The following is a 17,172-nucleotide window of genomic DNA, read 5'->3' as shown; positions in this document are numbered from 1 at the left end:
TCGAGTTCCTATTGCCAATTAATAATAATAATAATAATAATAATAATAATAATAATAATAATAATAATAATAATAATAATAAAATAAATAAATCAAAGAAACGAGCAATAATATAATCATTCTCATACATACACGCGCGGTATTCGAACCGCGACTGATTTCTACTATCATTCGGTGCACTGCTACTACCACCCACTAACCTCCCAATCCCCACCACCACCTGCTTCTTCGACCTCCTTCCCACTCTACTTTCATCTCTCTCCCTCTCTCTCTCTCTCTCTCTCTCTGTCTCTCAGTTCACTTCTATACATATATATATATATATATACATAGTTCCGAGTAACGCCACGAAGAAGCATTCAACTCACCCTCCTCTTCCATCACTCTCTTCCCTCCACCCACACACCATCTCAATCCCTCTCTCTTCATTTTAGAGACATACACATACACACAAACGTTGTATATACTTTGTGACTTGGAAACCTCGGGCGTTACAATCCTCGAGCGTTAACGTAGAGAACCAGCCAATCCTCTCTCTCTCTCTCTCTCTCTCTCTCTCTTTCTCTTTCTTTCTCCTCTCTCATTCTATCTCTTTTTATCTTCTTTCTTCTCTCCTCTCTTCTCTTTTATAATCGTCTCTTTCTTTCTTTTATCTTCTTTATCCGTTTTTCTCTATCCTTCTCGAATGGATAATCATTCTCTCTCTCTCTCTCTCTCTCATAAACATACATACACACACAAACACACACATTTTTTTCTCTGTCGTTTGTTCAGTTTACCGGCCAAAGATTGTTCTCTTTTTTTTTTTTTTTACTCTTTCCTCTGTCTACCTTTGCTCTTCTCTATTATATACATTTATACACATATATATATATACATATATACATATATATCTAAACTGGCTAACCGACGAGCAACGCTAAATGGAGAGTTACGCGTCCTCTCCTACGTTTTTCTGTGGCAAACCAAAAGATTTTCTTACTCTTCTCTTTACCCCTTTTTTATTCGCGATACATATACACATATATATACACAAACGTAATAATAATAAGAAGTCATTACATACAATTTTATCGTGAACGAATGATTGCAATAATAATCGTAATAAAATAAAATATTTTTACTTATAGTTTCAAATGATGTTAGGTAGAAATAATATATATATATATATATATATATATATATATATATAGTATAAACAAAGTTAATGTTATAAATTAATATGAATATATATTTATGTATAATGTTGCAATGTGAAATTATGCTGATGTGTGTGTATTACAAAAATCGTGAATTAGTTAAATCTGTAATTAATATATACACACATTATACGTATTCGTATAAGAATTAATTCCAATATATATATATTATGTGTTAATTGTTTCTAATCAACGTGTCATATAAAAATGCATCATATGCTGATTACTTTTTTACTTTTTACTTTATTGCGCATCCCAAATAGAATTTCCAACATTATTTCATATAATTTATCAATAATAAAAATAGTAATATAATAAAATATGACAGAGTTTACATGGATCAAAATATACCTTTGAATTAGAGTCAACGATATGTAAAAAAAAAAAAAAATGCGTCCGACAAACACAATGATTATACGAAACAAAAGTCATATTAGAACGTTATTATGCATACAATGGATTAAACATGATACGTTATAATTATTTTCTATTATAAAAGTTTAACGATACATTATACATATACGTAAATGTAACGATTGACACGATGAAATTTGTAAATATGTTAATTTATTGTATCTATTCATTGACACTAGACAGAGACAGAGAGAGAGAGAGAGAGAGGTAGGGAGTTCCGATCAACGCCATATTGAATTTGGATGTATCTTAAAAAAGAATCTGAAATTTAAGAGTGTTCTCAATGGCCTTTGTACTTAGGTTGGAACGAGCTGTTCGTAGTCAGCAGGACAAAGAAGAAAGACGACGGGCGGACTAGTAAAAACCAGTTTTTCGGCCATCTTCAGAGTCTCTTCAAGTGTATACACTTCTTCCTCTCTCGGACATCGGAAACTCCTGGTGATTTGACCGTTTCGTGGGATAATCTCATTGTCGCTTTAAAAAGAAAGTCAAGTTTCAACGTTATAGTCGTTAACTTTTTCAGAAAAACTATATCACACTCTTACCCTCTAAGAACTTCTTCACGTTCTTATTTTTGGTCTCTCTCTCTCTCTCTCTCTTTTTACTTTTTATTATCTTTCTCTTACTCCTTATACTCTAACTCTTTCTTTCTCTCTTTCTTTCTTTCTTTCTTTCTTGATTTCTTTTTACTGTGAGAGAGTTCTTTCACGTACCACGTCATCGACGTAGCACGAGCTACGAAGAATAAGGGAACAAAAGATTCGTTCGCACGAACCGCGTTACAAGATCTTTCTTTCTATTTATCTTCTACCACTATCTTTATTTAACTAACGCCTTCTTATTTCCGATAACATCGTTGCATCTACACATACATCCTCTCTCTCTCTCTCTCTCCTCTCCACTCCTGCCCTTAGAGTGTATATTTTATATTTCATTTATATCGTTGAAACATCCTTCCCCCACCCCCTTTAGATTTTATATTAAAAAACTAAACATTTGTTTATAAGAAAATATATATATATATGTAGTAAATTTTATTATAAAATAAAATGAATAGTTTGAGATTTATACATGCCCTCTTTTTACAAAAGAGGGTAGTAAATATTTTTTAATTTCGTTTGAATACCTGCACTATTGTAATTTTGTTTGAAGATAAAATATATATATATATATATATATATATATATATATATATTTTTTTTTCTTTTCGTTTTAAGACCTTTCAAAGGAAAAGGTTTTTATCTAATCTTGAGATAAAGTTACTTTATCGATTTAAGGGATTATATTAGATTTTCTTCGAAAACTATGTAAACGAAAGAGAAAATAATAAATGTGGATAATCGGTGCTCGTAGAGATCCCTTTTTATCTTTTTTTTTATCGTCTTTGAAGATACCGTTTGAAACTGTGATGAGAAAAATTTATTTTACTATTCCTTGAACTTGAATTACTAACAATTTTTTACAAATTATTTTATATTTTTCATTTTATAATTTTCATAGGAAATCTTATGGAATTTCTTAAATCAATAAAGAAACTCTCTATCTATCTTGAGATTAGATAACCTTCGCTTGGAAGACCTTAAAACGAAGAAACATACTTTACATTTACGGATTTACAGTGATGCAGTTATTATATAGGTAGGTATTTAAATGAAATCGAAGAATATTTTTTTCTATACTTCTGTGTCAAATCTATGTAATTATTTTCTGATGTTTAACTAATCATTTTACGAATAAAGCGAATAACTATCACAAAGTATAGCTTATAAGCAATTCATAAATATATCCTATATTTTCCTATCGATCGTGATCATTTCTAATAACATTCTTAACGTGTATATAGCTTGTAATCTTATCCTTCCCCCTTTCTTGTATTACATATTTAAAAATAAAAGGAAGTATACATAATATATAGATACTTTACATATTTTCCGAATAAATCGAAAATACATATGTAAATGCAATTAAACTGAACGATTAGCTATTTTCAATCCTAAACTCAGTAATTTAGAAATACATTGTAAAATTAACATAAAAGAAAGAAAGAGGTATAATTAAAGTAAGACAAAGTAAGGAGAAAAAGAAGGTAAAGCAAAAGCAATGGAATAACGTCACACGCACAAGCGCGCAACAGCTGTGTCGGCGCCGTAAGATCGCGCGACTCCGTGGAACGCGTGTCGCGTGCCCCACCGTGTACGGCCCTGACGGCTCGCGCGCGTCATTTGTCCTCGTCTCCCACTCCTCGGTACGAGCCGTCACGACCGCCGCCGTCTTCGGCCGAGCAAGATCGTCGCGTGGCGAGCCCTCCCCTCCCGCACACAATTTCACCCCACCACTATCCAACTACCAATACCATTATCGTCGGCGCGCATCTTCCCCCCCTCCCTCTTTCTCCCATCCCCCACTCTTCTACCCTTTTCGTCACGCACACGCGCATGCTTACACACATTTATTCACGCGTGTTCGCGCACATATATATATATATGCTATAGCCGAAAGCAACCGCGCTTCGCTTTACGCCGCTTTCGTGGTCGACTTTATCGTCGGGTTACCGTTTACGCGCTCGTATCGCTACGGCGCGTCATTTGTTCGAATAATCCTACCTGTGAGCTGATTCCCCGTGGCGAAAGCTCAACGAATGAATCTTTTAACATCTATAGGGTGTCCTACAATTACTACTAATCCTTACATCTATCTATTTCATTTATATATATATATATATATATATATATATATATATATATATTGTATATGTATATATATTGAGATATTTATTTTTAATATAGTTTTCATAGGTATGCAGGTCTTTTCATTCAAGACGGCGTTTAACTATTGCATTATAATTACAAGTTTGATTGATAAGAGAGGATTCGTTTAAACGTAATAGTAGTAGGTTGTAGATCTAAATTCTTAAATATGTGACATCTATTTTTTTCCTTCTTCACAATATTCATTGCATACTTTACTCTCTTTACGTGTCGTAATTAGCTTCAAGGATACTGAGAAGTTACGTTCTTTTGGATTGAAAAATCGACCGGGCGCCAGTCGACTCTCCTCCTCTGCTGATGACGTCATACATACGGAAAGCCGATTTTTGCTACGGATAGTAGCACGTATGTATGTATGTATGTATGTATTTATATGCTACATATATACTTATATATATCTATATACATACTTGACTAAGCTCGCATCTTCCTATCTCTTGTTAGCTAGATTTCCATTTTTTCTCTCTTTCTTTCTATTTGACTCCGTTTCACGTGTCTTTCACTCGACCTCGAAAAATCGGTGCAACTTATGTTGCATATCCCACCTCACCTCACCACACCTCACCTCACTTCTTCTCTTTTTCTCTCTCTTTCTTCCGTGATGTTTCTTTTTCAAAACAACGACTCTCAACCTCGTCGACTTGTGCTAATAATAATGATAAGTATAATCAAGAAGAAGAAGAAGAAAGAAAAGAGTAGTAGTACTCATGTACAACGAAAGTTTCTATTTTCTTTTTTCTTCTTTCTTTCTTTCTTACCTTTTCTCTTTATGTGAACTTGTATCTTAAGGCAATCGAGAGAGACGTGCTCACGAAAACGAGCTTTGTTCATGTTCATCTGTACATGCATATAGATTTTATTCCTTATTCCCTATCGAAGTTGAATTGCGTCATCCTGGAAGATGGACTAGGGGAATAATAATAAATAAAAATAAACAACTACGTCACGTAGTCCGAGAATCATTACCGTAGCAGTGTCACGTACAATGACTCTTACACATACGTGTATATTACTTACTAATGAATAATATTTATTTGCAATAAATAAATTGTTTGTTTGACGTTTAATATACAATATCGTATCAGTCATAGGAGAACTAAATGATTTTACAATCTGGAGGGACTATTGTTTCTCAACTTGAAATTCGATAGATACAATAGATAAGAAAAAAAAAAGAAAATGAAATAAACAATCGTGGCATTTAACAAATATTACAAAAAGAACGTTATCGAAAGAATACATGCAAGTCTCTCTGTCAATAATTTTGATCGACTCTTCTGTATATCGTATGTTAGATAAATTTATAACTAACTAAAATTGTATTTAGTAATGTCACAAAACAAAGTAAATATTGATTCTTTACAAACGAGTTTATATCGAATGATTGAAAAGAAGAACTTATATAGAAATATTTTCAAAGCATGGTGAAACACAGACACATACACACACATTTTGCTTTATCTTCTCTCTCATCTCATATTTCCATTCCCTCTTCTTTCTCTCTCTCTCTTTCTCTCTTTCCTTATCTCCCACTCTTTCTAGGTAATATATGTGTGTGTGTCGTCGCTTTTATATTCCAACCACTCCCGCACGAGGGCGCGCATTCTATTCCAGATGTTCGGCAATGCCGACAAACTGCCCCCACCACCGAACGATTAGCCGGCGCGGTGACGTGCGAGAGGGATAAGGGTGGGGGGATATTCGTCTGTCTCACGGCTAAAAGACGACCGCGAACGAATGAACGAACAAACGAACAAACGAACGATACCCTTAAAGGATTTTCTTCTCCTCTATTTAGATATACGTTATATTATCTCCATCTTACTTTAGATTACATTTCGTCTATATTCGTCTATTTTCGTCTATCATCGTTTCCTTTCGTTTTACCGAAAAAATCACTTAACAGTCGCGTCATCGTATCGTACGTAGGTAGAGCAACGAACGAAATCAGTTCGTGGTAATCTACTACAAGGAAAAGGATGACGTTAAAGAGCCCAGCAATGGTGGACGGGGGGTGGGGAAGGGATTGGGAAGTAGTACAGAAAGGGGAGTAGATAAATATCTGAGAGAAGGGGAAAAGAACGTGACGATACGGCACGAGTTCTCTCTTGCAACGTAAATACACACGCGTATCTCTCTCTCTCTCTCTCTCTCTCTTTCTCGCTCTGTCATCCGTTTGAAGGTTCGTAAACGCGTTGACCCTGTAATGAAAACACATTGCCACGTAACGTCGTAACTAATTTATCAAAGCATATCTATCTCTCTTTGTTGTCGATATTTCCTTTTAGAATCGATTGATAAAGTTAGATCGTAAAAGATTAAAAGTTTCTAATTGCTATTTAAAAAAAAAAAAAAAAAAAAATAATCGTCACTAGATTTGCGAAAGCTCATTGCGTAATGAATGAAACGCGGTCGATAAAACAATTCTCTATTTTATCGACCCATTTTCATTCTCTCTTTGATACCAAACGGATTTAATCGTTTTCGATGAGAACACAGTATATTACGTGATAATTTACAGTTTCTTTTTTCTTTTTTTATCATTCGATCAAATTACAAATTATTTTCTTACGTTTTATATATATACATAATATTTCGTATTTTAAAATTATTTTATCGAATTTTATTCGATACATTTTGTTCCCTTTTGCTTATCAAATTTTCAACAATTTCATTTTTCCCGACAACCTTAATCCCTTTGCTCTTATACGAACTTTGTACTTTATCGTGTATCACCCTTTCTTTATTACGTTCAATAATAATTATAGTTCGAATTGACATTTCGAGTCTTTATATGTCACCATGTAAATTTGAGCTTTCGTATGATATAAAATCTAACATTTTGTTTTTAGTTTTGTTCATTGTTTTGTTTCAAAAAAAAAAAAACAGGAGAAATAGCAATCAATATCTTTCATTATAAACTTTTATTTGTTAGTCGTTGTATCTCCTTTTTTTTTTTATCTTTTTGAAATTATTTATATGTATGAATGCTTTTTATTTGCGTTTTTTTATTTTTTTTTTTTATTATAGATTAAAGAGTTATCACTTTGCAATATACCTGTTGCTACATATACAACGTAGTTCGTAGGGGGACGATTTTCATCCCTGACCTATCACAGTGCATTTATGCGTCAAGCAGGGCGTGACGTACAACGCGGACGAAATTTAAATCTCGTGGGCGTTCTCACGCTACTAGCGTATTGGTTTCCATAGTAACTGGTCATGGTGGGTGGCCATGGTGACCATGATTTCATTGTTGTGACGTCACTTTATGAAAGAACACGTGCTATTCTTTCTCTCTCTCTCTCTCTTGTTTTTGCAAGTTAACATTTTCCATTAACGATTTTTTCCTCCTGACGTAGTTTTTAACTTTGACGTAATAAAAAATCCGTAAATGAGAGTAAAAGAAAATTGCTGACCTTTTTTACGTAATCCCACGATGGCGACATTCGATGTAATTGAACGTAAATACAGATTACATACATGAAAACATATATATATATATATATATATATATATTAATTAGTTGTATTTTTATGTATATCATATCGAAGAAAAAGAAAAAAAAGGAACGTTCTTATTGTACGCCTTCGCACGACCTTGACATTTTCTTGACATCTTTTGTGATTACTTTGTGACGATGACAATTGTTGAATATGCGTTTCAGCGTACAACGTCTCTGCCATCTTTCATCGATTTTAATGGTTCATTCAATTTATGAGTGTAGGACGCTTTTATAATGTTCTACGATAATTGTTATCAGCCATATTTAAAATGCATCTTTTAAATTATTCATAATAATAATTAATGAATTTCATTCATATTATGAATAAGATGTTTTTGAAAAGATTTTTTTGAACGTTGCTTTTTATTTTTTTACTTCAAAAGTATTCAATTTCTTGCAATAGACAAAAAGTTAGAATGACCAAATAAATATTTCGAAATTATTATATAAATCTTTTTTTTTTGTATTGTAAATATAGGTACTGTAAAAATTAAGATGTAGTATTTTGATTTTAATATTTTCTGAAAATAATTTTTTTTTTTTTAATGACTATTTATGTATTAATTTATAGATAAAATTTAATAATACATATATATATATATATATATATATGTAAAGTTATTTCTCATGGATACATATGCGCATGTGTGAACTTTCTTATACATATGATAACCCTTCCCTTCCTAATCGGTAAAATATATATACGAGAATTCGTTGATAGATGGCAGTAGGTATTGGTAAAGTAGTTTCAGATGGCGTAATCGTCGTAAACAGATAACGAGCGTTCTTCTAACTAAACAGTCGTTGCTAACCTCTAACGAAGAAAAATTTTGTAAGGAAACATCAATTCAAGTTATTTATTTAATATCATTTGTATTTTAATAAGTGAAATAAAATGTTGAACATTGGAGGAAGATTGACAAGAATAATTGTTCGAAGTTATGCTACGAAATCCAATGAAATTGGAAATCTTGTTAAAGTAAGTTATCATATATATATATATTAAAAGAGGTTATAAATATATAAGATTTGCGTTTGAATTGAAATGTTGTTATATCATCATTTTATTTATATATGTTTTAATTTGATATTATAAATGTAGTCAATTAAAAGAATCAAATTTAGGTTATGTAAAACTTCGTCTTTAATATATGTTTTTCAAGCATAGCAATTTTCATCACAATTAATGATATTTATTATTATATTTTGTTTTGTTAATTATTTACAGAAAAATAAAGTTGTTGTCTTTATGAAAGGCGTACCGGAAGAACCAAGATGTGGTTTTAGTAATGCTGTAGTTCAAATATTTAGAATGCATGGTGTTACGTATGATGCTCATGATGTTCTTCAAGATGAAGATCTTAGACAAGGTTTGTAAAAATAATAATTTATTTAAAACTTGAATATTTATAAAAATATATATATATATATTCCCTACTTACACAAGTCTTGGTAATAGTTACATTAAAATATTATTAACAAATAACAAATTTAGGTATTAAAGAATACTCAAAGTGGCCAACAATACCGCAGGTATTTATCAATGGAGATTTTGTTGGTGGTTGCGATATTTTATTAGAAATGCATAAAAATGGTGAACTAGTTGAAGAATTGAAGAAAGTAGGTATTAAAAGTGCCTTGTTGGAGAAAGAAGATGCTTCTCAAAATGAAGCTACCAAATCTAAAGAGTAAAAAAAAAAAACACCAATCTGATCATCTATTTATTGTAAATAAGATCGATGTGTGTAAACTGTTTATTTTTTAATTTTTCTGATCATGAAATAGTTGTTTGTTTTGTTATAATAAAATATTCTTCTTTTCAATTCTTTTAGCTTGCGTCAGTTATAGTTGTTGTGCGAAAAAAGGATGGAAAAAAAACAGGATGTGAATTTGAATTTTTGTATATAAAAAAAAAGAAAAAAAAAAAAACCCTATGTATACTTCTGCGTAGATACGTAAAAATCACATATTGTGTAGTTCTTTTCTTAAAATTTTGCCAGCCGCACTTTTAGGAATTTTGTCGATGAACTGTACGTGTCCTATTTGTTTATAACTGGAGACCTGTTTGGCAACGAAATTTTTAACGTCATCCGAATTAACGGTAACTCCTTTTTTCGTTACTATAAAAGCTTTTGGAATTTCGCCATATTTGTCATGAGGAACGCCGATTACAGCAACGTCATCAATAACATCTAAACCTCTAATAATATCTTCCAATTCTGCAGGTGCTACTTGAAAACCTTTTACTTTGATCAATTCTTTGGTGCGTCCCTCGATGTATAAATATCCTAGGTAAAATTTCAAATTGATTCATATAATAATTAATATATAAGAGATATAAGATTATAATGATTATAATTTGTAATATCATTAATACCTGATTCATCATATTTTCCTACATCACCAGTTTTAATCCAATCACCATCCATAATCTCTTCAGTTGCTTGACGATTTTTATAATAACCTTTCATTACTTGAGGTCCTCTAACATAGATTTCTCCAGTTTCATTTGGTCCAACGTTAATACTTTGATCATCTTTGTATTGGACAATACGTACTTGTGTGTTAGGAACAGGATAACCCACCGAATTGCTAGGACCATTCTTACTTAATGATATTACTGGACCAGTTTCAGTCATACCGTACCTTTAAATATAGAAAAACAGACAAAACTTTGATTTATGATCTTTTTTTATTTTTTTTTGAATCGTTATCACATTGATATATATATATATATATTTACCCTTGCAAAAATGTGACCTTGTTGCTGATACGTTCATGAAATTTATTAATAGTATCTGTACCTATTGGTGCAGCTCCTGACACAACAGCCCTTACATTTTGTACATGCTTCGATGTAACATTTTCATTATTAACCATCATTTGTATGATCGGTGGTACCAAGTATAATAATGTTGGTTTATAATTTTCAAGAAGTTTCATATAATTTTCTACTGAAAATTGTGGTAGACACACCAATCTGGCTCCTGCTCTGTAAATATTGAATTAGTCTATTATGTTTAGTTAATAAACAAATATATATATATGTATATATTTATATGGTGTATACCTAGTAGATATCTAATTTATGTTTTGAATATTTAAAAAAATACATTTACCGTAAATAAGAACTCATAAGTGGTACTAAAGCATATATATGAAAAAAGGGTAGTACCATTGGTACAACATCGTGCATCGTTTCGGTAGCAGGTGTTAATAATGCAATTTCTGGACAACTTATTTGAAGTATATTTGCAACAATGTTCCTAAAAAAATTATGATATATATATATATATATATATATAAATAATAAGACAATAAATGAAATAGTAGATAAATGTTTATTATAAAATGTAAAATAATTACTACAATTACCTATGAGATAATTGAACACCTTTAGGTAATCCAGTGGTACCACTAGAATATAATAAAAAAACATCATCCTCAGGATTAACACCAGTCTTATGATTTTTGGCAAATTCTTCGATATCTTCTTTTATGAAATCATTGAAATTGATCGTACCAGATGGTATTGATCCACTTCCATCGTTAACTATTATTATTGGTAATTTGATTTGCGAATTATTTTCTATACTTTTTTTTACAGTAGGATATATTAAAGGATTGGTAAAAATAGCCTTAGTTTCGGAATTTTCAATTTGTTTCATTATTTCCAAGCTGTTCCATGTAGGATTTAACGATGTTATCTAAAAATAATTCCAAAGAATTGTAAACAAAATAATATAACATTAATGTAGATGTGAAAATAATGTGAATATTATCATTGGAAAAGTTTGAATATATTTAAATCATTAATAGTATGTAATAGAATTAGTTTCATAATTAAACAATTAATGAATTATTTGAATATATTTCTAAACTTGATTTATGATATGTGATATGTGTGTTAACAATTATGAAGAAAAGTAGTATAAAACAAAAAAACAAAAAAGAGTATAAAAATGATAAAATTTACTTACACGAAGGCCAGCTTCAACCGCAGCGAATAAAATGATAGCATATTCAGGAATATTAGGTAAAATAATAGCTATTGTATCATGCTGTAAAAGTTTTGCTTTACGTAATGACATTGCCAATCGACCAACATGTTTTCTCAATTGTTGATAAGTATACGATCTGCCAGTGATTGCACATTCCTAGATAATTCATTAATTATTAGTAATTTTATCAAATATAATCGTGTCATTTAATACAAGTCTTGAAATTTTATCATTAAATTGTAAATCCAATTTCGAGATATTTATATTCGTGATAATCAAAGATTTATAAATAATTTGTTGTTGTTGTTGTTGTTGTTGTAAATTCGATTAAATAATTTACTTTTAATTTTGTAATTTTTTAATTACATACATAATAGAATTAATTAATATAATAATAGATAGGTATAATCTTTTTTATTTTTTGTAATCTCTGAAACTACTTCATTTCTAGTCTTTTTTTTTGTTGTTGTTGCAATTCTAATTTTGGGACAGTATGAAAATATTATGAATAATATGAAAGTGTTATATATATTTTCTTTGTAGAATTTAAATTGTTCACCATTTGCGTTGAAGTACGGTGATAAGTGATAAATATTATCAAGTTAAAAAATAATTTCATATATATCTTTACTCGTAACGTTCTAACTAATTACCACAGTTCAAACGAATTCAAACGAATTCAAACGAGTATCAACTTGTATTGAATTAAATGTATCTTCTCAATTAATCGTGAGATCATATTTCTTTTTTTATTATAAGTAAATATAAATTGATAAAATAATAAATTTGATATAAAAATATATCGTGGATCTTTCGAATTAATGAACAATCATAAAAAAAGATATCCGATAGAGAGAGAGAGAGAGAGTTTGACCGTTTGAAGAATTGATGACATAAATCATTGCTAATGCATAAAAAAATCAGAATACAAAATTCGCATTGTGATTTTATAATCACGCAAAATGTATTTTCAACGTAATCTTGAACTTTTGTACAATGTTTAATAATTCTAAAAGAATGAGGAAAATTATTCCGACATTATTTGAATCATTCATCAAAATTTAATCTTGAGTCCAAAGTTTCAAATAGATAAAGGAAACAAAAGTGTAACTTCATATTTGCATTTACAAATAAATTGTTATAGTATATATATATTTTTTTTTAATAGTTAGGAACATATATATATATATATATATATTTCCTTGTATTTTTTATTATTTATATTAATTAAAATTGTCGATTTAAATAAATATTTACATTTTCTTCATTTTTTTAATTAAATCTTGTATCGTGTTATGTAATTCTTGTTGCTAAACAACAGCCAACTATGTTAAATTAGAAAGTGGCATAAGTTATCACCGATGGCATTTAGGTGATCTTATTGTTAGTTGCATTATACTTTAGTAGTACACTTTTAACCAGTTGTCACATTCAATGATTCATAGTACGTATTTGAATAAAATTTCAATGACAAACATACGTCTTTATTTGCATAAGGAAAAACAAAATCATATCGTAAATTAGATATGTAATATAGATTAACACGTTCACGTCAGCGCGTACCACCGGTGGCCCGCACTAGACTGTCTCATCGGACGGCTTGTACCACCGGTGGCCCGCACTAGACTGTCTCATCAGGCGGCTTGTACCACCGGTGGCCCGCACTAAACTGCACCATCGGGCGGCGCGTACCACCGGTGGTCCACCGTTGGTCCAAGTTTGAACAAGCAAAAATCACGCGCCGCCAGATGAAGCGCATCTTAGATTCGAGTGCCGTCCCACACAGCGCAGACACTGAAAATCGGCGCCGGCGCCGGCGTCAACGTGTTAAATAGAAATTTATATCTAAATATATAAATAAATATATAATAATTATAAAATAGAAATAAAAAATGTCTCGTAACGAATTTATATATTTTTTTTCTTTTTCCAACGAGAAAGTGTTTCTCATGGTTTTTCTATTTTTACTTGAATACAAAATATGGAGAAATAAGGTATGATGAAAGTGGTTCTTTCGTCACAGTAAAAATGTAGAAAATAGTTTGAATTATTTCATAAATATTTTGTCGACTGTAGTACCTTCGAATCAAAATCTTTTATATTTTTAGATAGATAAAATTTACATATTTTATATATTTATAATTTTATTTTTTTCGTATTAGTGTTTTATGAGATTTTTGTTTACGACATGTAATAGTTATGAATCATTTGGTAGTATCGTTTAATAATGTTTTTTTTTTTAACAACATTTTAAAAACCTTCAAATTGTATTTTTATCGTATTATAATTTTATTTCGATGTGTTCATAATTTATTTGTTTGCTTATCAAGGTATTTCATTTTTTTTCCTCAATCATCAAAATTTGTAATTTCGATAACGTTTAATGTCATATTCTATGTGTTTTTTTCTTTTTTTTTTTTTCTGACGACAATTGTGTCTTTAAATAATCGCAATATTATTTAATTAATATTTAATTATTAACTATAACATTTATTTTATATTTTTTTTCAATTTTATTTTATTATTACATTATTTAATTAATATTATTATTTTTTTAATATTTTGTTATTATATTATTAACATTTGTCGAATACTTTTCAACAAGTTTTACTTTTTTTTTTTTTTATATTTAATTAATTAATTAATAATCATTTTCTAAATTTTGATACACAACAGTTGTTTTATTTGATACTTGTAATATTATATTGCGGCTTGTTCTATCGTGTTTATAATAATAAAATACATAGAGATTAACAACAACAACAACAACAACAACAACAACAAAACTAAAATTGCATCCCACTTAATCATTTTTTTTTTTTAATTAAAGGACATTGATATGAGAAATGATTTTTTTTTTTATATGTCTCTCGTAATTATACAGAACGTGGTTTAGAAAAGACAGATTATTATTACTTCGACGATAATTATAATTGTACGACAGAAAATCGTAGATGGAAGAAAAGAAAAAAAAAAAAATAGGTAAATACAGAAGAGTACGAGTTATCTCAATATATACATATATATATATATATATATATATATACAGAATAAATCATGTGATGTATTTAACAATGATTATGTTACCATGTTGTTGTTAAATGTTTCAGTTAAATTACTTTATAATGAAAATATATTTATACAAATGTATATTCATTCATTTCATTTCATTTGTATTAACAATATAAAAATATTTCCAATAAAAATAATATAAAATAAATAATATGCAAGAAAAATAAACTATCAAAATATAAATAATAAAATTCATTAATATATGTATATATTTTTATCTATTCAAATTTGTAAATAGATAAAAATACATTTCCGTTTTAAAATGAATAAATAGAAGATAATATCTTATCTGTGACTTGAGACATGTTGGAGATAATACAAATGTCAATAATAAATTGAGATTTGATGATAGTAAAAAAAACAAAAAAAATAATGCATTAAGTATTATTACATCGGGAATAGATTTAAAATTAACATTTTAACGTAACAACTTGAAAAATACTTTTTAATTAATAAATAATATCATGTGAAGTATCAGTACACACGAAACATTTGTTATGAATGCGTACAATTATAATAAATTAATGTTTTACACAATTTTTAATACAAACAAAATGTCAATGCATATATTATTACATTTTAAAATGAAAATTCAGTTACTTTTGTTTTTATACAAAACACCTACGTGTGTGTGTTAAAATATATATTTAACTTTAACACACATATATATATATATATATATATATATATATATATATATATAAATTATTGTTTACCTTGAATTATTTTTAAATTCACGTATTATATAGAAATTGCAAGTTAGTTTTATTGCACACTGTGTATAAATTCAATTGCATCATTTTTCGTGTATATATATATATATATATATATAAATGCAAACGCATACAATTCTGAGAAGACAAACGTCATGAATGAAATTTAAACTCAGTAAGGTGAGGTGTGGTGAGGTGAGGTGAGGTAGTTGATGATGGAAGAAAATGTAATTGATATTAAAAAAAAAAAAAAAGAAAAATGAAATGATAAATACTCACTATTGCAATATTGTTCGGCCATTTGTTTACATCTTGGAAAATAGTTTCGTGCAACAGTGCATTTTCGTATCCATGTATATTCATGAACGGACTATTTAAAATATTATCACGTGTATTATTTGTTTTCAATTGTCTTTGTTCATTCGATGAACGATAATAAGAAAGTAATCTTGTTAAATGTGTTTTATCATAATAGTAATGATATAATTTATCAATAGATCGAAATAAATTAGCGCCTATTATTCGTCTTGAAAATAACGAACGATACATCGACATGATTTGTATGTTTTTTTTTTAAATTTATTTTATAATAAAATAATAATAAAAGCACACAACAGCACAAAATTTAACGTAACGATTTGTTTTTGTTTTTATATTATTAAAATAGTTTTTTTTTTTTTTTAAATTTCTATTTATTTTCTTTGAAATATATGTTTAATTTGTTAATTAATTTTTTTTCTTTTTTTTCTTTTTTTTTTTTTGTTTCAAATTTTATTTGATTGAATTCGTTGAAATTATTATTATTATTATTATTATTAACACTCACGAGAAAAACTACTACGTCATTACTATACACGTTATACTACTTCAACTGACTTATGAACAACAAATGACAATTCATCTGACTTACGTTCGAAGCGTAGTGTGCGACTTGAGCGACAGGTTACATCTAATTTGAACTAAGAGATGGCGCTTATGGCAGTGACGACAGTGATAATAATAAATGAATGCGTTGTGTTCATCATTATACGATTCACAAGAATTTGGAACTATTAAGATAAGATATTTGTTTGTTTTTTTTTACTTTTCTTTTCACATTTTTTGTTGTTGTAAATATTACTTGGATAAATATGTCATTATATATAGCTTAGAAAAAAAACAAAACACTATCAATTTCTCTCATTTTATTTTGTTTCAAATATCTATCATTTACGAGATAAACGCTGACTATGAACTAATCTATGAACTAATCTATGAACATCCTGTATATATTATACAAAAATAATGATTAATTTTAGAGAATTTGTTTATTGTTTTTTTTTTTTTTTTTTTTGAAAAAGTTTCAGTAACAAAATAAATAACACGACAAAAATTATTCCGTTTTTTATGCGTAATAAGAATGAAACATTTGAAAAACATACACAAAAAAAAAAACAAAAAAACTTCGAAGAGTTGTGTGTGTTAATTCGCATGAATTTGTATGTATTTTTCAAATGAGAT

At 29.0% G+C, this 17,172-nt stretch overlaps 2 protein-coding genes and 2 long non-coding RNA genes across 4 annotated transcripts; 3 read left to right on the top strand and 1 right to left on the bottom strand.

Annotated features, from left to right (window-relative positions):
• Window positions 1-2,792: 2,792 nt before the first annotated feature.
• On the top strand, window positions 2,793-5,561 carry LOC149033154 (uncharacterized). Its single transcript, XR_016175855.1, has 2 exons — window positions 2,793-4,502; window positions 4,602-5,561. It is a non-coding gene; the product is annotated as an uncharacterized LOC149033154 (long non-coding RNA).
• A 3,091-nt stretch (window positions 5,562-8,652) lies between these two features.
• Grx5 (Glutaredoxin 5) lies at window positions 8,653-9,709 on the top strand. The gene is made up of 3 exons (XM_015324456.2): window positions 8,653-8,865; window positions 9,115-9,256; window positions 9,382-9,709. The coding sequence occupies exons 1-3, from the start codon at window positions 8,782-8,784 to the stop codon at window positions 9,576-9,578; spliced, it is 423 nt and encodes a 140-aa protein (XP_015179942.1). The 5' UTR covers window positions 8,653-8,781; the 3' UTR covers window positions 9,579-9,709.
• Window positions 9,710-9,781: 72 nt separating this feature from the next.
• On the bottom strand, window positions 9,782-16,588 carry LOC107068244 (uncharacterized). The gene is made up of 7 exons (XM_015324455.2): window positions 15,952-16,588; window positions 11,867-12,043; window positions 11,262-11,593; window positions 11,006-11,152; window positions 10,630-10,878; window positions 10,264-10,532; window positions 9,782-10,174 (listed from the first exon to the last, which is right to left on the bottom strand). The coding sequence occupies exons 1-7, from the start codon at window positions 16,225-16,227 to the stop codon at window positions 9,849-9,851; spliced, it is 1,776 nt and encodes a 591-aa protein (XP_015179941.2). The 5' UTR covers window positions 16,228-16,588; the 3' UTR covers window positions 9,782-9,848.
• Window positions 9,847-10,235, top strand: LOC107068246 (uncharacterized). Its single transcript, XR_001475984.2, has 2 exons — window positions 9,847-9,987; window positions 10,112-10,235. It is a non-coding gene; the product is annotated as an uncharacterized LOC107068246 (long non-coding RNA).
• Window positions 16,589-17,172: the final 584 nt, after the last annotated feature.

This window comes from Polistes dominula, unplaced genomic scaffold (assembly GCF_049000335.1).
Source record: "Polistes dominula isolate Pdom_NZ unplaced genomic scaffold, Pdom_raw_medaka contig_15, whole genome shotgun sequence".
NCBI classification, from domain to species: domain Eukaryota; kingdom Metazoa; phylum Arthropoda; class Insecta; order Hymenoptera; family Vespidae; genus Polistes; species Polistes dominula.
Note: the sequence above shows the minus strand (reverse complement) of the source record. Positions and strands in the feature narration are given on the sequence as shown.